The sequence below is a fragment of the Pongo pygmaeus genome, chromosome 11, assembly GCF_028885625.2.
Source record: "Pongo pygmaeus isolate AG05252 chromosome 11, NHGRI_mPonPyg2-v2.0_pri, whole genome shotgun sequence".
Classification (NCBI taxonomy): domain Eukaryota; kingdom Metazoa; phylum Chordata; class Mammalia; order Primates; family Hominidae; genus Pongo; species Pongo pygmaeus.
Genome location: NC_072384.2, coordinates 125,356,857 through 125,375,437, shown reverse-complemented (window position 1 = coordinate 125,375,437; position 18,581 = coordinate 125,356,857). Strand labels below are relative to the sequence as shown.

The window sequence follows — 18,581 nt, the reverse complement described above, 5'->3', positions numbered from 1 at the left end:
AAAGCATATATAGTGCCTGTGGGTTGGAAGTCAAGCCCTTTTCAAATGAAATATGATTATTAATTTGAAGTTAAAAGTCTAAAATTTTAATTAGGCACTAAAAATAATCCCTGTTGAGAAAAGATAATGTCAAAAATGCACAGACCATAATTAGCACATTCAACTTGGACAAAAAGTCTCCATTGTGATATTACAACACTACTTATATCTTTGTGTTTCAAAGTTTCAAAGTTGGAAATGGCTAATCGATGGAAATGGCTCACTGATGCTATCGATGTTAAATGCCCAGTATTGGATATGGGAGTGAGGAGGGCAAGGAAGGAGTCAGAGATTGGTTCATTCATTCACCCAGTAACTATTAAATACCCAATTTACAAAGCACTGTAATGACAAACTAAAGCGGGGTTTTTCTGCCCTCTCCAGAAAGGCCACTGATCAGCTTTGCTTTTCCAGGGTTCTGACCGACATTGTGGCCAAGTGCCATGAGGAGCAGCTGGATCATTCTGTCCAGTCATATATTAAGGTATGAAACGCCTCTTGGAAACTGCTCATATCCCCTTGTGCTGTGTGGCTTGTCTCATTTCCTGTCTGCAGTAAGTGGGAAGTTTTCTCCCTTTAACTGAGTGGCGCCCACCACAGTAATATCAGGAATTCCCCTTAGCTACTTAGAATTCCATCTCTTTGCATTAATGGGCTAGGTGAATTTTTAAATGTATAAATAATGTGTACCTATGCAAATAAATAATTAAATGGGGAGAGAGAGGTAAGAAAAAGATAGAGGAGAAAACTAAAGTGCTGTCCTTTTGAAGTCAACATTACAAGTAAATGAGATTCCTGTGTTAATTTAAGGGAGACTTTCCTGTTGGTTTGTTGAATGCTTCTGTGTTTCCTCTGTAATGCTTTCTTAGCTCTTTCTATTGTTTTCTCAGGCATTATTTCATTTTCCCAGTTACTGTATATTTGTACCTGCTTCTGGTATGTTAAGTCCTTTATCTTCTGGCATGAACCACTTGCCCATTCCATCAGTGTGCACTGCTTCTTCCAGTGTCCTACGTCAAGTGTTCACTCAGAGACGCTTCTATCCTCATTTCCAGTTGGCCTGTGGATTAATGCCAGTGAACTTGTGATGATGTTTGCACTTTCATAGTTCCCACCTAAATGTCATCCTCTTGAATGAAAAGAAAGAACCCATCCAGAAATACAGAAGACTATCTTAAATTACTTTATAATACATAGAGGACCTAAATCTCTTATTTTTTTTCCTATGCATAGATTAAATCTTTTTGAGACATAGCTTTTTCATCAAAAAACTATGTTCTCTTAATATGTATGCACAGACAGATACTCACATATTCAAGATGTCTGGAAACTTGTTTTAAAAGAATAAAAATAAAAATCAGCCGGGCATAGTGGCTTACGCCTGTAATCCCAGCACTTTGGGAGGCCAAGGCGGGCGGATCACGAGATCAGGAGATCGAGACCATCCTGGCTAACACGGTGAAACCCCGTCTCTACTAAAAATGCAAAAAATTAGCCAGGTGTGGTAGTGGGTGCCTGTAGTCTCAGCTACTCAGGAGGCTGAGGCAGGAGAATGGCGTGAACCTGGGAGGCAGAGCTTGCAGTGAGCCAAGATCGCGCCACTGCACTCCAGCCTGGGCAACTGAGTGAGACTCCATCTCAAAAAAAAAAAAAAAAAAGATCCATGCTCCCATAAAAGGAAGTAACCAGAAATTGCATTCTGGAGCGAACCCCTCTGAGATGCCATCTGTAAGGAGATTTTTTCATTACAGTTTTTATATCTGTATGTTTTCTATCTGCCAGAAATGTTGGTTGTCTTCCCAAATGCCAAAGCGTGGGTATGTGCCCTTTTTAAACATAGGCTATATGCCAAAAATAGTTATTTCACAATAATTTCTCTATTGTATAATTTTACCCAATAAGATCCACATCTCAATTGCAAAAAGCCAGTTCCACCTACACATGCCTTTTTAGTTTGCTCTCTAATAAGATAGGGTCATAGCTTAGTTTTATAGAGTATCAATGAATTTACCATTCAACAGAATCACCTGGAGAACTTTCACCCTCTCAATGCTTCATTACCCCAATGTTTCATTTCAATCCTTAAAGGCACTGAGAAGGAGAAAAAAAGTTACTGATCCATCTTACACACAGGCATCTCCATTTCAACACATATTGTTTTCCTTATGTCAGTGGGATCATTGAAAATTACATTAAGAACCCTCCGGTGTTGTGATTATTTTTGTGATTACCAAGGCTAGCTCTTTGTGAGTACCTCAAATCTCAGACTCTGTACCGATCATGCTCCTGGAGAGATGCATTAGAAATGCATCCTGGTGTGACCTTTATTTTTAAGCATGATATCTGAAATACCCAACAAGACCATCTCACTTTATAATACAGGAGATTATCTATTTAGCTTGCTTTAAGTGATTCAAATCCAAAAATACACCTATGTGGAATTTTACGCTGATAACAATTTTATAATAAATTTTAACATATCTAAAACAAATACCTCCTAATAAACATAATCAACTCGCATTTTACTCGGGAAAGAACACTAAGCTGGCAAGTAAGAGACTAGATTCTAGTCAATTCTAGACTTGAGCAGTCAGCCTCTCTGAACCTCAATTTTCTCCTCTGTGACATGAGATGAAATGACCAAAGGAGCATTCAGCTCTATCATTCTGTGATTGGACTCTTGTTACAGTGCGTGCTTGAATGTCCTCCAAAGATGTGATATTCAATGCAATTTGTATTTATTCAGAAGTTATCTAAACACCATTTCAAGTTCAGTGGTGCTAAATGCTGCTAACTCACTTCATCTACAATATTCAAAATGCACACATACACCGTGTCTTTTTCAAAGATGCGTGTCTAAAGCCAGTCTATTTAAATGCCATGGTTAACAGTGATTTGCAGCACTGATGGGTTACAGTCAAAATTTTAAAATAAGAATATTTCAGTGCCAGTTTAAATGCCCTTCAGGCTAAATAACTGTGCATGGCATGAGCTCATTGATGATGACATTACTCTCATCTGAGGTATGATCCATGAGAGGGAAAAATTGTATTACTCTTGATTTTATCTAGTTTCATGCAACCATTAACTTCATCTTTCTCCTTTGAGATGAGCTTGGAGAAGTCAAATCCCACCATGACAAGTTAGTTGCCAATGTGCTACAAAGTTTAAAGAAACAGTTACAGATCCAAAAGCTAATGTGCCTCTATGTTAAGCCATTCGTTCTCTTTCCTGCCTTCATTCTCAATTATGGTGAAATCCGAATTGTGAAAATTATGAAGAAATGTCCTTCCCCGAGGCAAACCGAACTCATAAGTGAAATATTATAATTCAGTAATAAGCATTTTATATTTGAACTTTATGTATGTGCCTAAATTGATATTGATATTCTTAGGAGATGAAGAAATAGTGAAAACTAGCCATTACATGCACTCAGCAGTGCATGCCAAAACCAATCTTTTGAGGAAAAAAATAAGTATGCAGCATTTGTTATCTTACTGATGGCCAATTTTCATGAACGCCTTGATAGATGTGTCTAAGCATGGGATGATAGACCCTGGGCTTGTGGGGAGCTCACCTACTGGCCTCTGGAAGGCACTGGCTTCCCCACTTGGCTATTTGAGTGGGTGCTCTACCCTTTCAGGATGAAGAATTGCTACCATGCCACCTGTTACCAGTGGAGGAAGGAGAAGGGGAATGTGTCCTAAGTAGGTGGGTCAAAGCCCTCCATGCTTCCTTGAACGTGCTAAATGGCTCTCCGGCTCTTTCTCTTGATTTCTACAAAGAGTTTCAAGGAGAGCTTAGGTGAGCAAGGCCCTACCTCTGCAAAGCCCTAAATAGGAACAAGTGTGTACTGCTCTTATCATTGGGCCTGCATTTATTTCATGGCAAAATCTGGCATGAGCAGATAATTTGGAGATATGAGTTATTCACATGACATAGTTTTTGAAGCTTCATTTTTTCAAAGTATTTAACTTTATTCACTTTTTGGATTTTCTTCAGTTCGTGTTCAAGACCAGGTCATGCAAGGAGAGGACTGTACATGAGGAACTGGCTAAAAATGTGACTGGTCTTTTGAAATCAAATGACTCAACAACAGTAAAGCATGTCCTAAAGGTAAGAATTTAAAGATGGTCCTTTAACTGTGAGTACTAGGCATGGATCATGCTTACTCCTGGAAAATTATAGGAGTCATTGATTTTCATAGACTTTTTCTCTTGCAGTTTCCAGCATAAGGTTCATATTGAAACTTCACATATAAAGATACTAAGCAAAAGAGATCTATATCAAGACAACACAGAAAAAAGTAGAATGGGCCAGGTGCCGTGGCTCACCTCTGTAATCCCAGCATTTTAGGAGGCTGAGATGGGCAGATCACCTGAGGTCAGGAGTTCAAGACCAGCCTGACCAACATGGTGAAACCCCATCTCTACTAAAAATACAAAAACAAAATTAACCAGGAGTGGTGGCAGATGCCTGTAATCCCAGCTACTCAGGAGGCAGAGGCAGGGGAATCGCTTGAACCCGGGAGGCAGAGGTTGCAATGAGCCGAGATCATGCCATTGCACTCCAGCCTGGGCAACAAGACCAGAGAGAAAGAGAAAGAGAGAGAGAGAGAGAAATACATAGATAGATATTGTATGTTAGAAGAGAAGATGCATTAGAAAAATTGTAGAACAGGTAAGAATTGGGCATTGTGAGTGCTGAAGGTGCAGGGGAGATTTGAAGTTTTAAATAGAGTGGTCAGGATATCTGATGGAGAAGGTAATTCTTGAGCAAAAAAAAAAAAAAAAATGTGAAGGCAAAGAGGGAGCTGGCCACAGGGATGCTCAGAGGGAAAGACCTGCATGAAGTCATCAGGCAGTAGCACAGCTGGTGTGTCTGCAGGAGACAGGGAGGACACTGTGGCTGGAGCCAAGTGAGCAGAAAGAAAAAAAAAAAGATGGAAGATGAAGTCATGGAAGCCACTGGAGGCTTGGGAGTTAGCATAGGCCAGGTGTTCCCACTCAGAGCAGAACTGGGAGTTGTGTCATTGGAGGGTTTTGCACAGAGGAGTAATGTTTTAAACCAAGCTGACCTTGGTTTAAAAGGATCCCTCTGACTGCTGTGTTGAGAATCGACTACAGTGGGGTAAAAATGGAGACCACAACCCCTTGAGGGGCTATCAGAGAAGCAGGATCCTCTGGGGAGAGTCACTGCTCAGTTAAAATATGGAGTGAAGGGAATGCTTAGAGGAGAATTGCATCTTCAAGATATTATGCTAACGATGGACCATGTGCTCTGGAAGGTGGGGTGGGTGGGTTTCAGGAGATGGGAGGCAGTGGTGTGTGCAGATATATAAGGGAATGTGCGGAGAGGGCAGTAGAGGAGTCGAGGCTTCATCTGTCATCAGACGTGAACAGGCAAAATTTCAATTTCATTAGTGCTGGTGGTTTCAAGGAAAATAGTGGAGGCAGGCCAGAGTGCTAAGGGATGAAGAGGGGTAGGAGTCTGTTGAATTAAGAGACAAATGTTGGAACACTTGACATGATGGCTCAAAATATTTTGGACAAGATTAGGGAAAGAGGATTGCAGCGGTGTGCCTGGGATTCATTCATATTCCTAACAACATGTTTCGCTTCTAATAGCCATTAGAATGCTATTGGAGTGCTAGAATAGTATTGGTAGCCATTTCCATTTCTTCTTACTAAGAAGCAACCACTTCATTAAGCCATAGCTGCCTTCGTAGAACATCAATCCCTTCTCTTTTTGATCTGAATCAGTCTTCTGGAATTAGGACTATGCTGTCAAAAGTTGATAGCAGCATTGTTTGTATGAGCTTAAAACAGGATATAATCCAAATGCCCATTGACAGTAGAGCAGATAAATACATGGTGATTATATATGTCATGTGGTGACCATATGTGATCCCCCCAGCTACATGCTTCAACATAAACGAACCACAGAACAGAATTTGTTGAATGAAAAAGGCAATCTCAGAAGAATACAGAGAGGATAGTTCCATTTATATGAAGTTCAGTGGCCAGATGAACTAAATATCCCTTCATTGTATAAGTATTCATAGAAAAATTGTGAAGTAAAGCAAAGGAATGATTAGCACAAAATTTAAAACTGTTATCTGTGGTGGAAGGGGCAGGAAGCAGAGAAGATGCAAGGGGTGCGTTCTTGAAACTATACATATACAATATGACTTTTTGTAGCTAAGTGTCACCCTTAGGCCCAGGAAAAAAGGGTGCCCATCCTGGGATGAGCTTTGTTCTTCTCATACTGCACCCATCCTCATAGGCCAAGGTTTAAGAGGAGCTAAGAGAATAAGCCCACCAGGAGCCCCTACCTCCCCTTCTAGACCTGTAAGGAACCCCAAGACCCTCTTGCTCAAGGTCCTATAGGTGGATTCCCAGGCTTGCTTCAATCTGTGTCCCAAGCCCTCCAGGACCTCCAGAGACAGGTCTTGATGCCTGAGTGCAACCCTAGACCCCATTAAGGAGCTATTTGTGGCAGGGAGGAGGGCCGGGTTGTGGACAGCACTCAGATGTGCAGGCTGGACAGTTTCCAAAAGAGCTCAGGCGTACAAGGCCCTACCTCTGCAAAGCCCTAAGTAGGCACAGGTGTGTACTGCTCTTACCATTGGGCCTGCATTTATTTCATGACAAAATCTGGCATGAGCAGATAATTTTGAGATATGAGTTATTTAGGTGACATAAGTTTTGAAGCTTTGTTTTTTAAAGTATTTAACACATGCGCACCAGGCCCCTCAAGGGGCAGGACAGAGACTTGGGTGAGAAGAAAAGGGGTAGGCCAGGCCCTGTGCCCCCCAGGACCTCACACGCTGGTGCAGCATTCCAAGGTGTTATGAAGTTTTGTTTATGGAGGTAGGAGGATCAAACATATTTTATTTAACACCTTTTCAGCTTGACTTCGAACTTTTAGATATCTAGACATATGACCTTCCATTTTCACCCTTACCTCTAACCTTTGAAATTTTAGGGGTGAGCTTGGTACAATAAAAAGTTTGTTTAGGTCAGGCTTGGTGGCTCTCAACTGTAATCCCAGGACTTTGGGAGGCCGAGGTGGGAGGATCACCTAAGCCCAGGAGTTCAAGACCAGCCTGGGAAACATGGTAAAACCCTGTCTCTACGAAAAAACACAAAAAGTTAGCTGGGCATGGTGCGCACATCTGTAGTCCCAGCTATCCAGGAGACTGAGGTGGGAGAATCACCTGAGCTGGAGAGTTCAAGGCTACAGTGAGCCGTGATTGCACCACTGCACTCCAGCCTGGCAACAGAGTGAGACTGTCTCAAAAAAAAACAAAGTTTATTTAGTTTTGTTTAACTAAGTGAAACAACTAGAACATCCCTTGAATAAATATTTTGTAAAACAACTGCTTAGTCAGTCATGCCAAGTAAACTTGTAACTTGTTTTAGTTTAAACGTTTTTTGAGAGGATTGAGATAAAAATCATCCCACTATAATAGAGAATATTTTACTGCTCTAATCATTTAGTTTCAAAGAATATATTTTAACATAACAATGTTATAGTATTACATATTGCAAAGAAAAAAATTATCATTATTTTGCCATAGGATAATAAATGTCTCGTTGCCTTTTTTTCCCAACAGCATTCCTGGTTCTTCTTTGCAATTATCCTAAAATCGATGGCACAGCACTTGATTGACACAAATAAAATCCAGGTAAGAACATAAGTAATATAATATTATAATATTTTTACAATATTATCCAACAATTACACTAATGATTATGCTGTCATGAGTTCCATTTTTATTTGCTTTATAAACCTTAGCAGTTTTCAATAACTACTTTATAAGTAGAAGAAATGACTGTATACATCAGCACAGGCCCTTCAGAAGCAGATGCCAAGACAATATTGGAAGTGCAAAAGATGTATTGGAGGGAAATAACTATAAAGGATAAAAGGAACAGGAAAAAGAAATGGAAAAGTCTGATACCTATAAATGAAAAGGGGGAAGGAAGGAGGATTGGCTAGGAAGAGTCTCACAGTGACAAGGTTTTAGCTGGGCTGATGGGAAGTCTGAGAGCCAAGAGTTGTCATTAGAGGAACCCTGCACTGGGGAGGCCATCGGACTCCAGGACCTCCGCAAGCTAAGTCATTGACGGGGAGCAGCCTGGGGAGAGGGCATGAATGCCGGAGCAGATCCCAAGATACAGCAGCTCTTTATATTCCTCCCACCAGATTCTGTCTTGAAGGAACATTTGAGCGATGTGCATTCCTGGCTGCCACAGTCCAAGTTTGCATGACATCTTGTACATGTTCATGAACCTGCTTCCCCACAGTTCCCGTGGGCCTCTCCTCCTGAAAGGAAGCTTAGAAGAGGGACCCTGATGGAATTAACTACAGCCCCTTCCATGGCTTTTCAGGAGCCTATGTATTACTCATCATCTCCCGTCCCAACTCTCCATTCTAGATCCCTCTCACTCTAGCTAGCAGCTCCGAAGGTCTTGGTGACTCACTTGGTGACGTGACCCAAACCCTCATTCTAGAGTGGTCTCAGCCTCTGATCATCATACTCTACTCACACCAGAGTTGGTACATATGGCCATTCACAGTTACAACGGAGTGAGGAAGACCAAGAAGCAGCCAAGTAGATCACCTGAGTTCCACACAAATTTCTCTTAGCCCCCAGTGTGGGTAAGGCCAAGGGAAGACCTCTGGCATTGCCCCTGCCCCACGTGGAGGGTAAATCATAACAATGCTGCATGAGGTGGGGTTGGTGGTGTACAGTGATATTATTTTGATTTACTCTTTTGGTGGGGGAGAAGCAGTGTCAGAAGCTCCCACCTGGCCTCCCCCACTAGGATACCTCCATAGACCAAGCACCCCATGCAAGATTACTCCAAATGCCAGTTTTATTAATACAAATTATACATTTGGGACCAGTTACATGACTACTGGGGGGATATTTGAACCCCATGGATCTACTGTTAACAGAACTTTAGTCAGGACTCCACTTTTAATCCCTGTAAGTCCCCACTCTATCAGGGCAGACATGGTGATGCTTTTCATTTCTGGATATCAATGTCAACTCAGATCCTGTGTCCAACAGTCCTTGAACTATATTCTTCTCAGTGTACAGTAGCCTGAGTAAATGGCTATAGGGCCCTTTGCAGAAGAATTGATAGGCTCATTACAGTATGTATCTACTGCATTGTTGCAGTGGGGGCTTTCCTTTAGGGACCCCATCACCTCTTCAGTCAATGTGTATCAGATCTGAATTGTGACTTAGGTCCGGGAACAGAGAAAGGAACCATGACTATTCATTGGAATGAACATCCCCATCTTCCAGTTGCCCATTCTTGCCTTCTTTGTTCATATGATGTACCACCATTGCTGGTTGCTGTTTTGTCCCTAGGAGTTCCAGGCATCATTAACCAGCTCTACAACTCCCTGAGAGTCAGTCCCTCTTGGCTTCCCCACCAGTCTTGCCATTTGTCATGATACTCAGAGCCCCCTGGCTCCTGGAGATTAAGCACAGCACATGGCCTCTGTTGTTTTGCTGATCCCTGATCCCCATGGCTGCTCATGAGCCAACGCTGTGACTGCTGCTCCTGCCAACAGATGAGAAACACCCCTGACCTTCTTAACGATATTGGTCCCCAGCACCTTCTTAGTGGCCATGGTGCATGCTGTCTTCTGGGCCTGCCTGGGGAACTTGATACGCTGGTGGATCTTCCGGTCTCAATTAATATCCATTCCCACATATCCACCTGTCTCCACCTCTTTATTTTTTCCTCTGTCCTCTGTCAGGACTACCAGACATTTCCACTTTGCTTAAAGTAGGCCATCTCTAGATTCTCAGAGCAACCCTAGCAGTGAGTTGCTCATCCCATGAGTCCTTATTTAATCCCATGTTCTGAAAAAGCACCCCCATGTCAATGCATTCTAAGTTACCTGCCCTTACTTTCTGGCCCACATCCTCAATGTACAATTGCAGAGGTTTTGCCCTACCTCCTGGTGGTACATGATAGCTAATTTTTATAGCCCCTTTGGGTATATTCTCTTTCCTGCTTTATTAGGCCCAGCAAGCCCCCAGCTGGGTTAAGCTAGGATTTAACCTCCAGGTATTGCCCTGATCACCAGAAGGAGAGGCGGGACAACTCCTCAAGGGTTTGCCTGATTTCTAGCAGGGAGAGGCCTTTGCAATATCGTCTTGCATAGGAGGAGTGCTGACACTTAATAGGGAGGAATTAAACTTCTGCTAGCACTAAGGCTTCAGGGAAATGTGCAGAGCCACTTTCTCGGAGTCATCCATCCAGAGGTCCTCATCCATGCTCCTAGTCCCCAGGTCTTTCTAACCATGGCCTTGATCTTAGTATGACAGAAATGCCTTGCTGTACCTTTAATCATCTGTAGAGTTCCATAACTCTTAACTCATAAATCCTATTTTTGCTTTTCTGCTGTATCTGCTCTCCACTTCTGGAGATGAGAGCCTCCTACCTGGGAGGGAGAGAAAATCTAACACAAAGATAAAAATGGTTCGTATCTCTCTGTTGTTAAGCTCTATTGGGATCAGGAAACCTCACTGATGGCAATTCCTGCTCTATCACTAACTTGTTAGCTGATGAAAATGACGCTTAACATCTCAGTGCCTGTTTTCTCATCTGTAAGAAGAGTGGATTGGACTAAAATTCTCTTCTAGTTCCTACTGATATGCATCTGCTTGTATAGACAGGTCACAAAACACACCTGTGAGCAGCCTAAGAATAAATGAACTGATAATAGCCAGCATGATTGTGTCCAGCAGTTTATCTTCCCCGATTGAGGTTTGCTTTTCATGACCCCTTTCAGTGGTAACCCTCACACCCTAGTTTTCTTTCAGGAGCCCTGCACCTTCCACTCTCTAACCATCTCTAATCATCACAGTGGGAAAAGACCTGATCTCATCTTTTTTCTTTTTTTCTTTCTTTTTTTTTTTTTTTGAGACGGAGTTTCGCTCTGTTGCCCACGCTGGAGTGCAGTGGCACGATCTCAGCTCACTGCAAGCTCCACCTCCCAGGTTGAAGTGATTCTCCTGCCTCAGCCTCCCAAGCAGCTGGGATTACAGGCATGTGCCACCACACCCAGCTAATTTTTGCATTTTTAGTAGAGGCGGGGTTTCACCATGTTGGCCAGACTGGTCTTCAACTCCTGACCTCAGGTGATCCACCCACCTCGGCCTCCCAAAGTGCTGAAATTACAGGCATGAGCCACCACGCTTGGCCCGTTCTTTTCTCCCCCCTTGAGACAAGGTCTCACTCCTGTTGCCCAGGCTGGAGTGCAGTGGTGCAATCCTAGCTCACTGCAGCCTCAAATTCCCCAACTTAGGTGATTCTCCCACCTCAGCATCCCTAGTAGCTGGGACTACAGGTACGGCCACCAAGCCCAGCTAATTTTATATAGATGACAGATAGATAGATAGACAGATAGATAGATAGACAGACAGACAGATAGATAGATAGATAATTATATATATTTAGTAAAGATGGAGTTTCATCATGTTGCCCAGGCTGGTCTCGAACTCTTGGGCTCAAGTGATCTGCCCCTCTCAGCCTCCCAAAGTACTGGGATTACAGGCATGAGCCATTCTGCCCAGCCCTGATATTATCATTTGACACCAAAACATTCACAGTAAACTTTCCCCAAGCTATTTGTATTTTCTTTTTTTTCTTTTTAAATTGTGAAGTGAATGGTTTTCTCCACTATTAAAGGAATTTTCATCATCCAAGGAGTAAGTGTGGGAGATTTGAGGAAGTCAGAGGAGATATCTGGTTCAGTCCTCTGAGAGGTGCAATGTTGTTGGGCACTTGGCCAATGTGAGTTCCAGTTTCCTGGGAACGGCTGGGCGCAGTGGCTCATGCCTGTAATCCCAGCACTTTGGGAGGCTGAGGTGGGCAGATCACCTGAGGTCAGGAGTTGAAGACTAGCCTGGCCAAAATTGCGAAACCCCGTCTCTATTAAAAATACAAAAGTTAGCTGGATGTGGTGGCGCACACCTGTAATCCCAGCTACTCAGGAGGCTGAGGCACGAGAATCATTTGAACCCAGGAGGTGGAGGTTGCAGTGAGCTGAGATCGCACCACTGCACTCCAGCCTGGGCCACAGAGTGAGACGCTGTCTCAAACAAAACAAAACACAAACAAACTAAAACAATTTCCTGGGAACCACTGAATGTTTTCTCAACATTATTCTCTAGTAGCAAAAGGCTCATTGAACCAGCTAAACCTTTTGTTTCTCATTATCCTCCATGTTTCTAACAAAACTGCCAAATGCCTACAGTTCTGCCCATGCATCCCAGACCTATTCTCCTTGACCTCGCCGTGCTGTAGCTCAGATTCATCGTGGTCCAGTTCTGCAGCTTGGGAAGTGTGCCACCATCTCACTCCCTTCATCTCCTGAGACAAAAAATTCACAATCTCCAGTGCAGGAATTCTTCCACCTCGAGTCTTTAGGATATACTTCTGGAAAACAGTTTTAAAAGTACTCATATATTTATTAGGCAGACATCTTTGGGTTCAGAATGAGAGTAGGCCACAGGAGACTTTGAGAGGAAGGCATAAAGAGGAAGGAACAAATGGAATATTAAAGCCCAAAGCATTCATGCATATGCATGTGGGGAAAATGTAGGTATGATATGCTCAAGAAACTTTAGAGGACTAACAAAATGAAAATTGAAAACTAAAAGTGTGCTTTGATTCTTTAAAACATGACTGTTGCTTTTTGTAGGTGAATTGTTTACCTTTATTACCCAAGTTTTATGGAAGAGAATTTAAAAATGCTGTGTGTGATAAAATCAGTTAAGTTCATTAGTTGTTAATTTATTTGATTTCAACAATAAATTTTAAATATATGGACAGTAACCATGAAATTTTCAAAAATATCCATGCAGTGATGTCCTGGTAAAGTGGCTTAAAAATAGAAGCCAGTCTGGCCAGGTGCGGTGGCTCACGCCTGTAATCCCAGCACTTTGGGAGGCTGAGGCTGGTGGATCATGAGGTCAGGAGTTTAAGACCAGCCTGGCCAAGGTGGTGAAACCCCATCCCTACTAAAAAATACAAAAATTAGCCAGGTGTGGTGGCAGGTGCCTGTAATCCCAGCTACTCGGGAGTCTGAAGCAGAGAATTGCTTGAACCCAGGAGGCGGGGGTTGCAGCGATCTGAGATCGCACCACTGCACTCCAGCCTGGACAACAGAGTGAGACTCCATCTCAAAAAAAAAAAAAAAAAAAAAATAGAAGCCAGTCTAAACCAGCTCCAACATCCCATTAAATTCTATTAAATCTCTGTTTCATACAACTCCTGTAACTTCAGCCTTCATGATTTTTATCCTTGCAGCATGGAAGGCTGGGTGCTCACAATTTAGAAATACACAGTTCAGTGTAACTCTAAATTCCATGTTTCTATCTATAGTGAAAATGTATCTGGGTCTAATTTTTAAAGCCAGCTTGTAAAGATGAATGAATCTTATCAGAAGTAAGGCCGGGCACGGGGGCTCACACTTGTAATCCTAGCACTTTGGGAGGCCAAGGCAAGCAGATCACCTGAGGTCAGGAGTTCAAGACCAACCTGGCCAACATGGCGAAACCCTGTCACTACTAAAAATACAGAAATTAGTTGGGTATGGACTACAGGAGGGCACCTGTAGTCCTAGCCACTTGGGAGGCTGAGGTGAGACAATCACTTAAACCGAGGAGGTGGAGATTGCAGTGAGCTGAGATCACACCCTCGCACTCCAGTCTGGATGACACAGAAAGACCCTGTCTACAAAAAAAAAAAAAAAATGAAGCAGAGTCTGAGATGGAAGGACTCAGCTGCCTCAAACGTTCCCCTCATATGCAGGAGTCCAAACAGGAGGGATGGATTTCTGGACCTGAAATGGTCTTTTGGGATCCATAGAGCTTTATTCAGTGGATGTAATGTCATCTCACAGCCAAGCCCTTCTTCATCTTGACTTGTGAGGTCCCACTGGTGTCTCTTAACTGTGGCATATACTGGGACCAGGGAGTTTAAACTAGCTGGGACTCACCAAATGTCAGAGGACATTTCAAACCAATATCTGTATTCATTTGGTTATTCATTTATTAATTTCTTAGAGTTGTTTATTGGGGGAATTCCTAGTTGTAAAAAAAATCAAAATAATTTATTTTTAAATGAAATAGAGAACTACATGTCCAAAATATCTAGAATAATGTTCATTAAACCATTAATAGTAGCTATTCCCTGAGAGGGAAGGAGGGGAAGTAAGATGTGAGAGGTCACAGAAAAGGTTCACGGTTTACTTTGTACGTTGCTACATTGTTTCAATAGTTTGAAATTAATATTTGTTATGATTGACTTTTATTATAAAGTGAAAATTTTATTGACCAAAATTGAAGGAAACATAAAATAGAAATGATGGAAGTCATGACCTTGAAAGTAAAAGGCTTCTATTTTATTATTGCTTTCAAGTTTTCAAAAGGATTCTTTTTCTTTGATGACTTATAAAATAAAGTAAATATTTCAGTTGATACTTCCTCAGCTTAATATTTCACATGCCACATTATAAAGATATAATCCATTCTTTCCTTAGCTTTCCCGGCCTCAGAGATTTCCTGAATCTTACCAAAATGAATTGGACAATCTTGTCATGGTCCTATCCGACCATGTGATTTGGAAATACAAGGATGCACTTGAAGAAACGAGAAGGGCAAACCACAGCGTTGCCAGATTTCTCAAGGTACAGTTATATGAGATCACAGTTCTATTCAAGGCCCCATGTTGGTGGATGCAAGATAGTCTAAACGTTCATCAGTTCACATCTTCATGTATGACGAAAAATCAAAACTAGCACTGTTAGATGAAAACTTTCATTTATACATCTTTATTGCTTGAAATACTTTTTAATTTTTTGTTCAATTTGAAGTCTTATTGAATAAAGACTAAGGTTAGAGGGCCGAGCGCAATGGCTCACGCTTGTAATCCCAGCAATTTGGGAGGCCAAGGCGGGCGGATCATGAAGTCAAAAGATAGAGACCATCCTGGCCAACATGGTGAAACCCCATGTCTACTAAAAATACAAAAATTAGCTAGGCGTGGTGGTGTGTGCCTGTAGTCCCAGCTACTTGGGAGGCTGAGGCAGGAGAATCACTTGAACCTGGGAGGTGGAGGTTGCAGTGAGCCGAGATGACACCACTGCACTCTAGCCTGGTGACAGAGAGAGACTGTCTCAAAAAAAAAAAAAAAAAGAAAGAAAGAAAAATTAAAAAACTAAGGTTAGAGAAAAGTATCCATTTGAGTGTAGTCAAATCATAGTACTTCTAAATATATTTGAAGAGAAAAAATGAAATTTTTAAAAAGGAAGCTGCACTACAGTAATATTATTCTCTTGGACATTTCTGCCTTTGAAAGTGATGTTATAATGGCTTTAGCTCTGACAGTGATACCAAATACCCACTTTGGGAAAACCTTCAGGAATTTAGCATTTTTGTTTATTATCTCCAGGCTCTTTTTTTTCTTTATTTCTTTTTGAGACAGGATCTCACTCTGTCACCCAAGCTGGAGCACACTGGCATGATCACAGCTCACTGCAGCCTCAACCTCCCTGGGCTCAGGCGATCCTCCCACCTCAGCCTCCTGAGTAGGACACAGACACAAACCTGGCTAATTTTTGTATTTTTTGTAGAGACGGGGTTTTGCCACATAGCCCAGGCTGGTTTCAAACTCCTGAGCTGAAGAGATTGGCCTCCCAAAGTGCTGGGATGACAGGTGTGAGCCGCCAAGGTTGATCCAGGCTGTTTTTTACATTATGGAAAGATCACACTGATCCCATGAAAGAAAAGTTATCAAGTAAAGTATTGAGTAACTACTTACTAACTGGATATGTATGGAAATTAGTTATATTTCATTGGGTTACAACCATTTATATTGAGCTAAGAAGAAAGAAATGCAAAGTCAAAGAAAAAACTAAGATACATAGTTACAGTATACCATTTAACAGATAATGCAAACAATTAGAAAAATAATAGTTTTCTGTGCCTCCTTCTTTAGTCTAACTCTTGACTACTGTAACCTTTATGAAGTCATTTGACTTGTTTCTTAATGGTAGTTACCAGAACATATGGGTGGGTGTGAGAATGTATAAATAAATGCTAATAATATACAGTTAAAAGCCTATAGAAGCAGAAAATGGGCCCAACTTGTCACTGGTGAGCTTTAATCCAGCCTAATTTCTTTTTTAATGTGTTAAAAACTATTTCAAATTATACACTGTATGTGTTCTTATCCTGAATTTTATTTTTTTCTTCAAGGTTTTGTCTCTGATTTTTACTTTTTTCTTGCTTCCAGAAAGAGACAAGAATGATAAGTGTTAAAGGGGAAAAGTTTAAAGGGGGAAAAAGTTACTGTAGTTTTCTACCACATTTTAAGACCTATGGGAATAAAGTTTATTGCTATGCTAGTAGTTTACTAGGAAACTTAGAAATAATTATGTATAGTTCAGTTTGCAAATAAAATATATTGAAAGAAACATCTGAAATATTCTTCCCTAAACTGCAAAAAAATGACGAATAAGCAAGTCTCTAAAAAAGGGAAAAGACCCCATAGTTACCCTCCTTCTAACTAATTTGAAGTTTTAGTGGCATTTATTTGACACGTAAAATTAAAAAAAAATTGGAACACTTATTAGGTGAATCACTTGAGCTAGGAGAGAAAAAAAGAAAGAAAAAGAAAGTGATTTTTGAAAATGTAAAACTGAACGTAGTCATTTGGTGCAATTCCAATAAATTTGAGTTTTCAGATGCTCAACACAGCCCACTCCCAGTGCTGATGTCATAAATCTCTTATATTTCCAGCAAACAATAGTTATTTGCTCAATTGGGGCTTCAAATGACTGCTACCTCTTTTTGTTATTGAAGTCTACATTAGCAAATACTGTGAATTAGTCAACATTGGAATTTAACAATTAAAATATTATTGTAACTCTATGGGTTGCTCAAAATTGGTCTCCAAGAATCAAGAACCTCTGGGAACCAGTGTGTGGGCATACAAAAATGTTCTACATTAAAAGGTAGCCTCCCTTATCCCACATTATAGGAAAGTAACATTTTTTCAGCAATTATGCCAAAAAGCTTGTACATTTCTTAACTATTCTCTCAGTGAAGTAGATAGGATTCAAATGAATGCAGCTTTTGTCATTTTTCTTTTTGCCACCCACCTGGGTCACAGCTCTACTTGAACATACCTATTTAGACACTCTTTTTATGAAGCACAATACCAAGATGGTAGCAAAGGCAGATTCATTCTGATATTTATTTTGCTGATTGGATAGCCGTATCTTTTAGCCCATTCGCCTGACTAACCACTGCTTTGTTTCAATGAGCTGTTGAAAACCATTTGGAAATCACCTAATATTAGAGAGAGACTTGGTTTAAACATCTGTGGTATTTCTCTCTAAATATCAGATAAGGATGGATAAGCAAGTCTCTAAAAAAAGAAAACCCTTCATATCTACTCTACTTGGCTTAAATAGCTTGTGCTTTTGGAATAAATGAATGTTTTCCATAGAGCTCCTCTGTGCATAATTTGCTGCTGGTGGCACATGAGCTAAAGGTCTAACACGGGGGCAGAGGAAAAGTGTCCAAGGTGAAAAAGAAAATGGGGCGGGCAGTGGTTTTGTAAATTATATAAGGAAAGGACAAGACATTCATGTGGTTTGTTTTGAAATGTGAAGGTTCATAACTCATCTGCCAACCAATTGTGAAGTAAAATTCTCAGTGCTCTCACAGTTGGTAAAATAAAATAAATAAAATTTTTATTATAATATATTTTAACAGATAATTTAGAATATTTGGCTGTTAGTTTATTCAACCAAACTGAGAAAAAGTTTGGTAGGGTGTTAAGTTATCCTCTAAATTAAGAGTCTGCACACTTTTTATGTAAAGAGCCAAATACTAAATATTTTCAGCTTTGTGAGCCGTACAGTCCCTGCCACAACTACCCAACTCTGCAATTGCAGCACAAAAACAGTAATTCACCATAGACAATATGTAAAGGATTGAGTGTGACCGTGTTCCAATAAAACTTTTATTTTAAAAAAGAATGGCAGTGGGCTAGATTTGGCCCATGGGCCATAGTTTAACAAAGCCTGCTATAATTTATTTTCTATTAATATAAAAGATGAATATAAATTATCTTAAAACAAAATCAGAGAGGCCCCTCCAGGCCTCAGCCATAAGCAAGAGAGCCACTGCCCCTGGGGGTCAAGAAGATGCTAGAACCGACCAGATCCAGGGGGCCCAGGGCAAGAGGGACACACTTGGTGAAGCTTGACCTGAGTCTTTTTGCAGGAAGAGAGCTGACTCTGCAGATCTTTTATCCTAGGAAAGTCCTGCTTTCTCCCTCACTGCCCCTTGGAAAGAGGGTGCCAAGCTGACCACATAGAAGGTCTTTCTTCGCAGTCAAGAAACCTCAAGTTGATTCTTCTACTCCCCAGCACCACCTTCTCCCCACAGCCCCCATTTATGAGTGCTGGAGACAGGTCTCCTTCAAAGTTCA

General features: G+C 41.2%; 1 protein-coding gene across 6 annotated transcripts in view; it reads left to right on the top strand.

Annotated features, from left to right (window-relative positions):
- DOCK10 (dedicator of cytokinesis 10) overlaps window positions 1-18,581 on the top strand; it is a 274,133-nt gene that overhangs the window by 201,842 nt on the left and 53,710 nt on the right. For all 6 annotated transcript variants that reach the window (XM_063648413.1, XM_054477379.2, XM_063648412.1 and 3 more), the window contains 4 exons: window positions 454-523; window positions 4,042-4,155; window positions 7,658-7,729; window positions 14,620-14,766. In XM_063648413.1, the coding sequence (XP_063504483.1) occupies window positions 454-523; window positions 4,042-4,155; window positions 7,658-7,729; window positions 14,620-14,766 (403 nt within the window). The remainder of the gene's footprint in view (window positions 1-453; window positions 524-4,041; window positions 4,156-7,657; window positions 7,730-14,619; window positions 14,767-18,581) is intronic.